General features: G+C 44.8%; 1 protein-coding gene across 2 annotated transcripts in view; it reads left to right on the top strand.

The window, feature by feature from the left end:
• The window catches only part of PID1 (phosphotyrosine interaction domain containing 1), a 230,779-nt gene that overhangs the window by 109,031 nt on the left and 107,581 nt on the right, over positions 1–14,167 (top strand). Inside the window, exons 1-2 of one of the 2 annotated variants that reach the window (XM_040982848.1) lie at positions 4,157–4,165; positions 5,781–5,927. In XM_040982848.1, the coding sequence (XP_040838782.1) occupies positions 5,793–5,927 (135 nt within the window). In that variant the 5' untranslated portion in view covers positions 4,157–4,165; positions 5,781–5,792. Of the gene's footprint in view, positions 1–4,156; positions 4,166–5,780; positions 5,928–14,167 lie in introns of those variants that run through there. The other variant, XM_040982847.1, reaches the window with a different exon arrangement.

Raw genomic sequence — 14,167 nt, 5'->3', positions numbered from 1 at the left:
ACCAGGAACGTCTCCTGTTCTCTTCCTCTGCTCTTCCTTTTTTAATAGATAACAAAGAAGAGCTTTTGCAGTATTTTTCATGCTTGATTAAGGCATTGCTGAAGTGGTAACTTGCAAAATATGACTATGATGGTCAGCCTGTGGAACTCTAGGGCAGACAGAAGGAAGGTTAAGATCTCAATGCATTTCCTCTGTGTCATGTGAGGAGAGAGTCCCAGTTACCTTGTAAAGGAGGGAAGCAGGATTTGCCTTCTGAGGATGCTTTGTGGTTTGGACACAGAATCGATACAAAGGTGAGATGCACTCACTTTGAATTGGTAAATTATGTAAATCTTCACCTGCTCAAATGGCAGAGTTGAATCTCTGATTAGAAGTAGGAAGCAGTGCCAACTGTAGAGACATACAGGCCGTGGTGATTACTCCACGCACATAATGGCGCTTGATTTAGAGGCTCTATTTTGGGAGCACATGTGAAGCACGAAATGTAGAAAAGCCTCGCTTTGTTTACTTAGTGCAAGGCAGTGCCCTAATTTTCGGCAACATTATTCACCTCCCCGTTAAGAATGACTGACACGCTTTCTGTATAGTCGTTTGTGCATCTATGACTTGGGAGCCCTCACTTCTCCAAGCTCCTCTATTAAATTCTTGTGTTACTCGTTGATAATGCTGCTAGATTATGTTATTTTTAGTTGTGTTACCTTAATTTCCACCTGTTTGTCCGTGCAAAGGGAAGGGGTTGTGATATTTACATGTATTACATGGTGTTTTGAAGTTGACGGTTGAGAAGACTGAGGCCCAGGAAGGACGAGGCCATGCAGCCTCGACAGAGGTGGCCGGGAGCATAGCATGGAAGGTGCTAAGCATGCTTGCCACTGGCCCTAGCTGTCATCATTGCACATGCATTCTTTGACTGTCTCTTGTGGCTTGGAATTCATCTGCTTTTGACAGTAGTTCAGAGGACTTCATCTTAGCAACGGATAACCTGGGGACTCTATGACCGACTTTAAATTTTCAGTTGGTACCTTGTTATAAAAGGTTCAGCTTGTTCAAAAAGCGTAAGAACCACTGCTTTCGAGATTGTATCATGTACTTTTGTATTTTAAGGTTGACAAAGTCCTCTTAAATTTTTTTTCTTGGTAGCTCCATTTTATTTGCATGGTTCATTTCCCCCCTACTCCCCCCCCCCTCGCGCTCCAAGACTTTCTTAGTTTTAAGGATCTAATGCTTCACTCTAGCTTAGTTCAGCACAAAAAGGGCCCCACTGATGTCTAGCCTTGGCCTCTGTGTAGTGTCAGTCTCAAATTGACCTTGAAAGGTTGAAAGGTCCCCAGTGGCTCAGTCCAGCGAACCCGAAAGTCCTTCTCCAGGAAGACTTTGTTCTGCCTGTTTTGAGTTTCCCATAAGCCTTTGGGCAGGCACATGGGGTTTCTAGGTTATTCCCATCTTGTGTCACAGATTCTTATTGTTACAATGCTATGATGTGGTGCTTTGTACCTTATTCCAGAAAGGGCACCAATACTCCAGAAGCCAGCAGAGAATCGTGGAGAACTTTGACTAAGAGAGGGGTAGAAGAAGAGTTGTGTTAGAAATAGCTGTAACATTTCTACTACTTGAGGTTTATAGAAACCACTCCAAGTCATGTAAAATCTTAATTTGTAGGCAAACTGCAGCTTGGGGTGTCCGTGACCCGTGTTGGAGTAGTTAGGTTGGCATCGGAGCTCTGCTCTTGATTCCAACTTCCTGTTAATATGCACCCTTGGAGGCAGTGGTGATGGCTGACTCAGTAAGACCCTGCCGCCACAGTGGAGCCTGGGTTGAGTTCTGGTCTCCTGGGCAGTTGAGGATGAGCCAGAGGATGGGAGGCCTCTGTATCTTTCTACCTTTCCAATAGATAGGCTCAGTAGCATTTAAAAATGTTAGTGTGTCTTACAAAGTATTATTGCAGGCTCAAAAACTCTATAAAGCTATTTCCCTCTCATTTTTACATTAATGAGCAAAAGGGACAAAACCAGTAAAATGAAACAAGTACTTACAGGAGTTTTGGGTTTTGTTCCAGTTATTGTCCTTGCCATTGGAACCCTTCTGCAGGACTCGTGTGGATTTGCACAAGTCACGTGGTGGTCTCTTCCAGCTGGGAGAACTCCTTTCCAGCAGAGTTGCATCCATTTCTCTTCCCACCATGCCTGGCCCAGCATTTGCTGCATGCAGGTGTTAGTGTGTCGGATGAGCCGGTGTCCGCCTGGCTTGGATGACAAGGCACCGAAGAGTTAATGCGGCATTCTGTGTAGAAGCTGGAATTTGAACTTTGTTATTTTCCTAGTCTCAATTTGGGCTCTCCCCTCCTTGTGTTTGTTTATTTGCTTGTTTAACTTGGAACTCCAGCCCAGAGATCAAGGGGGTAGGATAGGTGCCAGTCCACAACTTCTAGTCTGTGTGCTCTGCCTGAGTGAACAACTGTGGAATCGCTGAAATACTGAGTAAGGACTGGAAGGCAGGGTCTGGTTTTCATGGCAGTATGGCAGGCTGGTCTAGCGCCACCTTCTGGAACTTTCTGGGGTGACATGGTCTGCGGTTTCATGTGTCCCAGAATCTCACCTCCTCTTTGCTTTGCCCCTGTTTCCTGCCCTGCTCTCTGCTTCGCAGCTGCACGCACCACAGCCGTCATTGGATGGAAACTGACAAGGAGCCAAGCTGGAAGCTTCCGCACGCATGTGCAGATGTCTTCATGCCGCTTTCTTTCTGCTACAAATTGGTAGTCTGGAATATGTAAGGCATGGTCTCTCCCTGTCACTGGACAATGTTATAGATGTAGCTTCTTACACTACGTCCTCCAAGGTGGCTGTATCAGTCAAAGTTCAGCAAGGGAGGCGGCATTAGTGGGAAACGTGCATTGTCAGAATCGGCTTATGTGCTTGTGAGAGCTGGCCAGCTAGGGCTTACACTGTAAGACCGGCTGTCGGGAGGGCGGCCTGGAGCTCCTGGACACGGGCTGACGCTGACTTCCAGGGGGGGGAATGTCTTCCTTCTCAGAGAGGCCCAAGCCAGCTCACTTAGGCTCTTCCAGTGGACTGAAGAGGCGCCACCCAGGTTAGCTGGCATGAGTTTCCCTGCTTCCCAGCAGCTGTCTACGGATTCACCGCAGCCACACAACACTTTTATGGCAATCCTTACACCTGCCGCTGATGGGGCAAGGTAGCTTGAGCAAGTTCACGCGTGAAGCTGACCATCTTAGCGGACAATCTGTGAGACTTATGATGGTCGGGCTTTGTCCTGCTCCGAATCCCCAACCTTGTAAAGGAAGTTGCTCTGTGTTGGGGAGCCTTATCCTTCAAGGAATGTACTTGAACATGGCTTTGATTCTTTCTGTCCTGTGTTGATTTCATAAGCCTCAGGAGGTACAAGAAAGGCCGGAGTATGTAGCAAGCAGGAATAATCTGTGAATTCTGTTTTTTATATTTGTAACACATGCATTTCTTTCATAGGGTTGTTATCTTTCCCCAGTAGTTGTCAGCCTCATGTGATGTGGTAGCAACTGGTTTAAGCCTTTGAGGCACTTCATTGGTAGTTTCAGCTTGCACTAAGCCTATAATCTAGGAAATAATAAATAACTACCTACTTCTCCTAGGGGTGATTAGAAGTGGTGAGGATTAAGAATAATAATGGGGCCCAGCATCGTAGCCTAGTGGCTTGCACGTCTGGGGTTTCATATGGCGACGGTTCTAATCCTGGCGGCCCAAATTCCCATCCAGCTCCCTGTTTGTGGCCTGGAAAAGCAATCCAGGACGGCCCAAGGTCTTGGGACTCTGCACCTGCGTGGGAGATCTGGTTCCTGGGTTTGGATTGGCTCGGTTCCAGCCGTTGCGACCACTTAGGGAGTGAATCAATCAATGGAAGATCTTTCTCTGTGTCTCTTCTCTCTGTATATCTGACTTTCTAATCAAATAAATCTTTTAAAGAAAAGCATCATAAAGTAGGGGAGGGGCAAGCTTTTGATTTAATGGCTGGTGGAGATGCCAGGGTCCCACAGGCTGCCCGCCTGTGACTCCTGACTCCCGCTCCCTGCTGTCACGCGGTCTGGGAGGTGGTGGTGACGGCCTGTGGGGTTGGGTTGCTGCCACCGAGGTGGGAGATTGGAATCGGGTTCCCACTCCTGGCTTCAGGTACAGTTAGCGACCCTTGTGGGTCTTTGGGGGAATGACCGTGTCTTCTGTGTCTCTCAAATTTTGGGGGGGGGGGAAGTGAAATAATGCAAAGGAAGGGAATACAGATTGGTGAGGGTGTACGTGTGCAGGAAATCTATGCAGTTTCTGGGGCCCAGTGCAAAAGGAGAAGGCTGTGCACGGTTCTTATTCCAAAAGCGCTGGGGGAAATTCAGTCAAGTATTCTCCATTAAAACTTTCCTATTGCCTGTGAATCTTTTTCTGGTCACAGTCATGGTGTTTTATAATGAGGATGATCTAGCTAATATTGCTTAAGTAAAAAAGTTAGAATTTAGCTTATAGAGACATGTTTGTAGTTTATCTTTACACCATTATACAGTTTGCAGTTTGCCCTTCTTGCTGCATTGAAGTGGACAGGGAAAGTGAACAGGGAAAGCCTTGCACAGACTGCCTTGTTCTGGTAGCACCTCTGGCTTGTCTGTGACTGGGGAGGGTCTCCCCTTGGTGCTGCCTTTCCCGTTGTCATCCCACGTGACGGCTTCTCACAGGGAAAGTGCTGGGAAGGGTCCAAGGAGATTTGTTGGCTGTGCATGGTTGCTACAACACAGCCGGCTTGTGCGTGCAGCTCAGGCCCTGGCCCGATGGTGCCTCTGCCTACTGAGTCACAGGCTCAGCATGTTCGCTGTGTACTGGTGCCTTTTAACTCTTGCTGCATCCGTGGGTCGCAGCTCCCAGAATTCTCTATTACAGGGCCCTGTTAATGCAAACAAGTGGCAAGGATGGGAAAGGAATATGGAACAGTTACTTCCTGGACTCATAAACAGGGGTTCTCCCAAAAGGCTTGTGGAAAAAATGAACTTGATCCTATTTTGTTTCAAAAGAAAATCCATGTGTAGATTTTCTCTAATATACATGCTCATGACACTTTGGAAGAGCCCTTGTATTCATGTGTGTGATCCACTGACCCACTGGGCTTTGATTCTGAACTCAGGTGCTAAGATAAAATTATTAAGAATTTCAAAGTAGTGACATTGATCCAAAAGCATTAAAGCACAGATCTCCTCTGAATAGGATGCTGTGTGAACATAAGTCCCTATGTGATAGCATAGGCTGCCTGCCCGTGGGGCCAGGTATGTGCATGTGTGTATGTGTCCATGTGCTTGGTTACCTACTGTTGTTGAGGGGAGACTGTCTCATGAAGCAGGTGAGAAAGCTAGGGTTACAGATACCTAGGGACAGGGTGGCGTAGTCGGAGGTCACAGGGCTCCTGTGTCTTTGGCTTCTTGGAAGAAGGAAGCCACTGTGGCTGGAGCCCCAGGTGAAGAGTAGCACATGATCAGAGAGGCACTGAGTCCCTGAGCCGTGCATGGCCTTGAACAAGAAGGTCAGGACTTCCATGAGAAGGTGGAAAGGCTTGGGACAAATCTGAATAGAGGAGTGGCATGCCCTTATTAGGTCTTGGAAGGATCCCTCCAGCCACTGTGTCACAACGCTCTCATTAGGGACAAAATTAGAAGTAATAGTGCCAACTTGGGTTTAGCTGTTGGTGTCGAGGTATAATTGTACCATGCCCAAGTCTAGATGATTTAACTACTTTTGGCATTTTTTAATGTTTTTCAGCACTTTCAGACCATGTTGAAGTCTAAGTTGAATGTCCTAACACTGAAGAAAGAGCCCCTGCCGGCGGTCATCTTCCATGAGCCGGAAGCCATTGAGCTCTGCACCACCACACCGCTCATGAAAATGAGGACCCACAGTGGCTGCAAGGTACAGGGCACAGGGCACACGGGATTTTCTTATTGGGACAGGCTCAAGGAGGGATGACCTTGAGACATAGTGGCAGCCACTTTGACTGATGAGAACATGAAACAATTGAACAAATAATTCTGTTGGTGGATGGGGTTTTGAATGATTTTCTTGCCTTATTTTTCTTATTGTTGTTGAACTCTTCATATTTGGGAGCACACAGGAAAGAGAGCTTTTAGTGTGCATGAGTAAGAAGGTATTCTCCCCAAATCTCTGTAGTGCTGTGAAACTGTATGTGTCCCGGAACAAATTTGAACCTTAATGATAACTCCTCCCTTTTTATTTGCAATCTGAATAAAATATTTTTTAAAGAATGAGGGAAAAAAAACCTCAAATGAGTTTTTCAGTAGTTGCACTCCGAGTCCTCTGAAGGTGGTTCTGCATTTTGCTTTGCTTTAGTTTTCAAAATCTGGTCTGTTATTCATGCCTCAGAATATATAAAAAGCATTTTTATTAATGCAGACTATAATGCCAGCAAGGAAAAAAAATAGAAAGGAAATGTATAATTTTGGTGAATGTTTGGGGTTCTTTCTCATGTGCCCTTATTTTTTCTTAAGTTGATGAATATAGTGGCTGGCTTAGAGGTATGAAGAAATGTGTTTTGTATGCGTTATGTTATCAGAAATTTGTTTTGAATGATGAAAAAACAAGAAAGCAAAGAAAATGAACGTTTGTGTCTGGAATTCTCATATCTCCAAGTGTGTCCACTGCTATTGCTTCTGCTCATTATGGGGGCAGTGGTTCATAGGCAGCCCATCCCAGGCTGGGCCTCTGTCTTGGGCAGTAGCATATGCCTAGTCCTTCCCGGCTTCCATTCATTCTGTGCAACTCACTGCTGGGCCCTGAGACGCAGTGTGAAAAGACAAGCCAGCATCTTTATTGAGTGTACCTGCTAGCAGGGAGACGGGCAAGAGAAAATATGGGTCAGCCTGCGTTGTCTGACGAGAAGGCCGGTTTGAAGAACTAAAGGAAGAATTGTTCAGGCAGAAAGAAGAGGGAGTTCTCGCTGGTTGGTGTTGCAGTGGCTTGATGTGTTTGGCTGTGGGAAGGAATAGGCCTGTGTACCTGGTATTTGTGTTGAGTAGCAGGATTGGATAGGGAAGAATCATGGCAAGTTTAGGTTTTGTTATAATGACAGTGAACTTTAGGCAGGTGCATTATATGACTGCATCGTTAAAAATGATGTTGAATGGAATCTGTTAAGGTGAATTCCCAGATTCCAGGGAGAATTTCAAAGTGACTCAGCTTTTAACTGGAGAGATTGAATCCACACAACTGGCCTGGAATCCACTGTGTTCAGTGCTGTCGGGGAATGAATGATATGAAGGAACTGTAAAAGTTCGCATTATATTTGGAAGTGATAGGAGACTAAATTGGTTAGACATCTCTCAGACACAAGTTGAGGTCAACAGAAACTTATATAAAGAGCGAAGTTTAAATGTGGTCCAGGCATCGAAGTGTGTTGCAAACAAGAAGGTAGAGGCCCACAATTGTGGAAAAGGAAAGACCTAGAAATGTAATCTAAACATAGATTTTTGTGTGTGAGAGAGAGGTGGGTGGAGAGGACAAGACAGAGCAGAGGGAATGAGAAGAGCAGAAGGGGGAGATGTGAGACATTTAGTAGAAGAATGAAAACCATCATTTTTCTAAAAAGGAGTCTAGGACTTGCTCATTTATTTTGCTCCTAAAGAGATGTTGGGAAAATAGTAGGAATGCAGAACACACCAGGGCAGGTGAGGCGTGGCCTGGCATCAGTGTGTGTGGCCAGCTACCTACAGAGGAAGCAAGTGGTACCTCCAGTTAGACACAGGGAAGAATTTGCATCCCAGTAGGCTGTAAGAGATCTTTGGCACTCTATCCCTAGAAATAACGAAGAGAAGAGTCCGGGCGTGCATAGGCATGGAAGGTCGGGGGCAGCACCTCTTGGAGTCTCACCCAGCATTATCATGCTGTCTGAGAACTCTGCTCCCGTTGTTCTCCACAGCTTCATCATTGAAATGCTAACCGGAATCGCTCCCTTGACTCTCAAGGACAATATCTTGTTTGTTTTCTGAGTCTTATTCCTTGGTTTAAAAAAAATAATAATAAAGGTAGATGTTTAAACTTTTATGTTTCTTTTAAAAATTCCCAGACCTCCCACAAGGCTTTCCAATCATGCTTCATAACAAAGGCCAGTGTTTTCTCTCTAATTCTTGTTAGCAGCGCAGCCCCCAAGATGCCAGCTGCAGAAGTAACTCTCTCGCATGCTCACATGTTCCAGGAATAATAAGCACAATGTAACTCGGGCCCAGCTGCGGGGCCAGCGCACGGGACCCTTCAGCTTCACGCAGGAGGAGTCTTTTTGCTGACAGCTTTCAAGTCCCGCTTGCATAACATTGAGTTTGCGGAGGGAGATTAAGAGTCAAGAGAAAGCAAAGGAAAAGAGAGTTGGAAATGGGATGCGGTTAACGCCATTGAGACCCTTGCTTGTCTTCCATTTCCCATTTCCCTCTGATCTGTATTCTTCCTGGCTCCGCTGGGCTGGCTTGGCCAGGCTATTCATGTTTCGAGCAGCTGGGTCTTTGTGTGTTCTCCCCTTTTGCTGCCATCTCCACCCCCCCCCCCAGTTGTGTTATTTAACCAAGCATCCTTTTTGGGCTCTTGGTGGAGCGATTTTGCATATCAGGGGCCGCCTTGACTCTATGGCAGCAAGCATGCTTTGTCACACGTCTTTGTTCTTGCCCAGGTGGCCTATTTGTTAGCAAACATTATAGCCATGGTAAACCTGCTTTATGCAAGGAATCCTGGCAGAAGAGATCAAATTAGGTGTTGTGAAGGAAGCAGTGTGTCACTGAGTACACACCTAGGTTTCCGAACGTGGGGATTCCTCTAAGACCGTGTGGATACAGTGCAAAGTGTGTTCCACAGAGAGCATCTCCACCTTCCCCGGGCTTCCCGATTCCACAGCCTGATCATAGCCACGCTGGAACGTATCAGCTGACCCTTGCTCAGCTGGTAACATTGTGCTCCTATCTAAGGCACTCTCCAGTGTTTGCAGTCCTGGTAAGTTTCAGTGCAAGGCTCCCCTAGGGTGAAGGGGGTGTGTGACCCTAAAGAGATGCCCAGGAATGCCGTGCAGCAAAGGGTGGGGGATGGTAGAGCAGGAGGTCGGGATGGTGGAAGGGGGTCTCCTGTGTGGACAGGCATCTGTCAGCTTACAGTGTGGGTCTGCCTGCTTATCTTTGCTCTCCACCCTTTCAGCATCGCCACAGGGCCAGAATCTTGAGGTGATCCTGAGGGATGGACTTTTCCCAGCCATTGTAGCAACTTTGTGTGTTGGTGTTGATCAGAGATATCTGAGCAGGGAACATTTCCCACCCCACTCCCTTGGCCTCCACTGTCCATGTCCAGCTGTCTGTCTTCCCAGCCTATGCCCCTCCATCCTTCTCCATCAGCCCTCTCCCTGCCCCAGAAGCCCGCTTAGGCTGCTGTTTGTAGAGGATGACACATTCCCAGGGTAGCCGCTCTGCCTGGTGTGAAGCCCCATCCGAGGCATTTCATGTCACTTTCCTCAGCTCATTTCCGAGGAGTCTGTGGCAACTCAGCCGTCACAGGTGCTGAACTGCTGTGCGTTTAGGAGGAGCCTGCATCACCCCCTTTCACAGAACCAGCTGGCCTCTCCTCATGGGACAGGGACGAGCCAGTCCTGGCTTCAGGCTTTGCAGGCATTCCCCAGATGTAGTGAGAGCTCGACTATCGTGGCCAGTTTGAGAAGTGCAACCCAGCAATTAGGTTTATCTCAGAATGACTCTTGATCTGATCCAAGATATTCAACATTCGCATCACACGTATTTGTACTGTATATTTAAATCTTTGATCAGTTATTATTTAATTAAAAATAGTCATGTTTTCCTGTTTTTTTTTCTCACTTTAAACAAAAAATGGCCCACTTTTAAAATCCATTAATGCCAGTAAAAACATTACTTCATTAAGTCGTCTTCCTCAAATACATTTCTGCAGCCTTGTCTTGGTGAAGGTCGTTTTGGGCATTGTAGGAATCCAGTCATTCTAATTATACAGACATTCTTCTTGCAAAATAAGTCTCTGATTTCAATATCAAGAGAGGAGCAAATGAAGGCAAGAACAGTAATATATAAAGTAGATTGTCAATTCAGAATGGGAGGTATCTAATTTGTTTGGCATCATTCCTTCTCAGACATGCTTATAAACAAATCACATTTGCATCTGCTTGCTTTTCAAATTCAGGAAGCAAAAATTGGCTTCAGTTAGCGTCTGCTGTTGAAGGAACAAGTTTTTAGTTTTGTGCACTTTTTACTTCTTTAGACTTATAAATATTTTGGGTTCTTCCCTTTTACCCCTCCCTTCTCTCTTCCTGTCTCTTTCTCTTCCCCTCTTCTTCTTTACTAATTTTCTACTTTCATTCACCCAGATATATTGCAGACTTTAAGAATATATCACACACTTTAAAATGTACTAGTGGTTAGTAGGCTGCACATACAAATAATACTTTTTGATGCTTTGTGTTGAAATAACAAAAAAGCAAACTTGAGGGCCCAGTGTGATAGGGTAGCGGTCAGTTCAAGTCCTCGCCTTGCACATCCGGGACCCCATAGGGGGATCATTTCTAATCCTGGTGGCCCTGCTTCCCACCAGCTCCCTGCTTGTGGCCTGGGAAAGCAGTCGAGGACGGCCCAAAGCTTTGGGATCCTGCATCTGTGTGGGGGACCCAGAAGAAGCTCCTGGCTCTTGGTTTCAGATTGGCTCGGTTTCGGCCGTTGTGCTCACTTGGGGAGTGAATCATGGGACGGAAGAGCTTTCTCACTGTCTCTCCTCCTCTCTCTATCGGCCTTTCCAATAGAAATAAATAAAATCTTTAAAAAATTAACTTAAATCAATGATATTCACTGACAGTCCAATCTGTAAATTCTAGCCTGGGGCGTTCGACTTTAGGTACTCCAGGGGTTATTCCAAGTCTTGCTCAATCTAATTAAATGTCTCACGCTTCCACTTGTCCCCACATCTAACTTTGTGTTTAGAATAGCTACTCTTCTGCTAGCAAAAATTTGAATTGCAATCTCAGGCTTATAAGTTGGTCCAAATCTGCAAGCTATCACATTTACTCCTAGCACTACAAAAAGTTGTCTTGAAGTTTTCAAAACAATTGTTTTTAAAAACAATTGACCCTTTTAAAAACAGATGACTCCTCTAAAAACAATTGTTAGAGAGGAGAAAGAGAGAGAATTTGTCTATTTGTTTATTCCCCACATGCCTACAAGTGTCATGATTGGCTACACAGAAGCTAAGAGTCTCTCCTGTGGTGGCAGGGCCCCAGTAGTTGGTCTTTACTCACCGTCTCCCAAGATGCGTACTGACAGGAAGCTAGGATCAAAATCAGAGCCAGACATAGTTACTAGGCACTCTGCTGTGGGGTTGTCTGCTCCTGCGTGGAGCTTGACTTTGCGACATGGTCACATGTTGACACATAGGGTGATGTTTGCGCTTGCTCCATTTCTATATCTGAGAGGGAGCTAGTTTCCTTGGAACATCCAGTTCCAGCCAAAGAAGTCGGGATGTGCCAGAATGAGGAAGCCCATGCTTTAGAAGCAGCAACAGGAGGAGGTCCCTTAGAATACAGTAGGTCTTCTGACTGCAAGTCACAAATGTGACAGAGACAGCATTTGGGGAGTGAATCCGTGGATGGAAGATCTCTGTCTCCGTCTCTCCCTCTCTGTAACTCTTTCAAGTATTAAGAAACAATTAAAAAATGTATGTATAGATTTCAAGCGTTTTTTTTTTTTTCAACAACATAGACAGATTTTAGTCCAATCTCCCTGAGCTCTTTGAAGCTCCCTCGTGTGTATGTTCGCGGTTCAGCCTGCTCGGTCAGGGTGTGGGCTGCTGCATGGGCTGTCAGCTGCTGGGCATTCTCGCAGTGGCTTTCTTCGTGGTTTCCCTGTCAGCATCCTGTCTGTGTGCCCCGTTGAGGTTGCCCACCTGAGTAAAGCTCTTCCTCCTTCCAGAGGTCGTTTTTGGTATTTGTTGATGCAGACTTTTGAGTTGTCTCCGTTTTAACCGATAGAGCGCAGGGTGATGGTGATGGTGCTGGTTCGGGTCGACTCCCCCTCATGATGTTTGAGCAGAGCAGGTAGGGGATTGCCCCACTAAAGGGCCTGTGGAGCCTTCAGCGCTTCTGCCTCAGGATAACCCCCGTGCTGAGGGGCCTGTGGGCACAGATGACGCTGCCACTGAAGGGAGGAATTCTATTTAGCGTTGAAGATGAATGTTAGGGCCAATGTCAGAGACCTCTGTGTTGTCACAGCTCCAGATAGCTCTTGGGAGATGAACAAAGATACACTAGCAAGGAGCGAAGAAGTCATTTAACTGCCTAAACAGGATATTGTAAAATGTACCCTCGATAATACTACGGAAAACACGTGGTCGTTAACACTATGGCATCAGTTATGTTGTTACGGGAAATGTTCGTAGTGTATTAAGTGAATAAAAAAACTGCACAATGTTACTAGGACACTATTTTTTAAAAAAAAATTTAAAAATAAAATAATTAAATGCAGCCATTTGTAATATAAGGCTGGACAATATATGCTAACGTAGGGAATGAGATAATCCTAGGATAATGAGATTATAATTAAGCTTTTGATTTTAATTTGTGCTTATCTTTATTTGCTAATCTTTCAAAACACCAGACATTACTTTTAATATTAAGTTTAGAAAAGATAAATAAAGGAACAGCATTTCTTTGAAGATGGGAAGTATGTCTAGAAAGCCGTCTTAAGACACTCTGACTGGAGTTGCTTGGAATCGAACCTGCAAAGATCCAGTTTCTGTATCAGGAAACATTGATTCACTCTGGGAAATAGAACCTAGTGTCTTTGGGTGGCCAATGTTCAGCCTTCTGCAGATGATTGCCTTGTCATTGAGAAATGCAAGAATCTCCAAACCTATACAGGCACACATGTACAGACCCTCAATTCACCCATCAGTCTCTGCTGGAAACCAGTTCCAGGATACTGCACAGATTCCCAGACCAACAGATGTTCAAATTCCTTGTTTAACATGGGGCCGTATTTGTTACCTGTGCAGTCCTCCATCAGCTTTCAGTCATCTTTGGATTACACATATCACCTAATAAGATGGGAATGCTACGTAAATGGTGTTGTTCTGCATTGTTTAAGAATGGTGACAGGGACAAGCTCATGTTCATGTAGGGTACGGACACACTTCAGGAATGCTTTTAATCTGTGACAGGTTGAATCTGCACATGTGGAAACCTCCAATACAGAGGCCAACTGTATAATGCTTATGCACATACGTACAGCATACAATGTATGTATATATATATACACAATGCAGCAAATAGTGTATATATTTATACATACTCAGTATAATGTATATAAATACAAGTGCATGCAATGTAACATGTATACATATACATGCATAATGTAATGCAGATACACACACAGCTATAGTGCATGGTGCTATTCTATACAAAATGTTTGTAGTCAACCAGTTGTTCCAGTAAAATTTATTATCTTTTGACCCCAAGAATCTACTAGAAAAATATGAAAAGCAGGCAGATGAGTCTGCAGAAAGTGCATCTTGCTCCTATTCCGAGGTGGATTTTCTTTTTAAATTTTTTAATCAAATTTTTTTTAAAGAACAGATACCTTAAAATTTAAAGTGGAATTCAGGTTTCTTACAGGAAGTCATGAGTTTTTGTGGGTTCTGTCATCATGTGGAGAGTATATTAAAAGTATTTGTGAAATAGTTACAGTACCACCACAGGAATGCGAATAAATGCTTTCTCCTACATTTCCAGTAAGGTTTTTCAGCATAATTTTGAAAATGATAAGGACAATGTTGTGCATATAATATGCGTGTTTGCTACATGGCTGTTTTCCCCTCATAATTTCCTGTTCCGACTGTCTCTGAAACAATTAGTTGGCCTAGTTCTGAGAATTTCAATTGTCATATGAATTTAGGTTGATTTCTTTAGAAATGGCGCTAATTCCTATGCATGTTTTCCTGGATTAATTCTGTGGATAAAATATTGTTCCCGCATACTAGGCTTCATTTGTTAGGCAGCCTCCAGAAACGCCGCACGGAAAACCAACTAATTTTGCACACATAGTAGTCATTGGCTTTATGGTTCCTAGTAGAGATTGTACAACTTCGTAGGGACT

Source organism: Ochotona curzoniae, unplaced genomic scaffold, assembly GCF_017591425.1.
Source record: "Ochotona curzoniae isolate NIBS_2020 unplaced genomic scaffold, NIBS_Ocur_1.0 contig_3643, whole genome shotgun sequence".
NCBI classification, from domain to species: domain Eukaryota; kingdom Metazoa; phylum Chordata; class Mammalia; order Lagomorpha; family Ochotonidae; genus Ochotona; species Ochotona curzoniae.
This window is presented reverse-complemented; position numbering and strand designations above follow the sequence as displayed.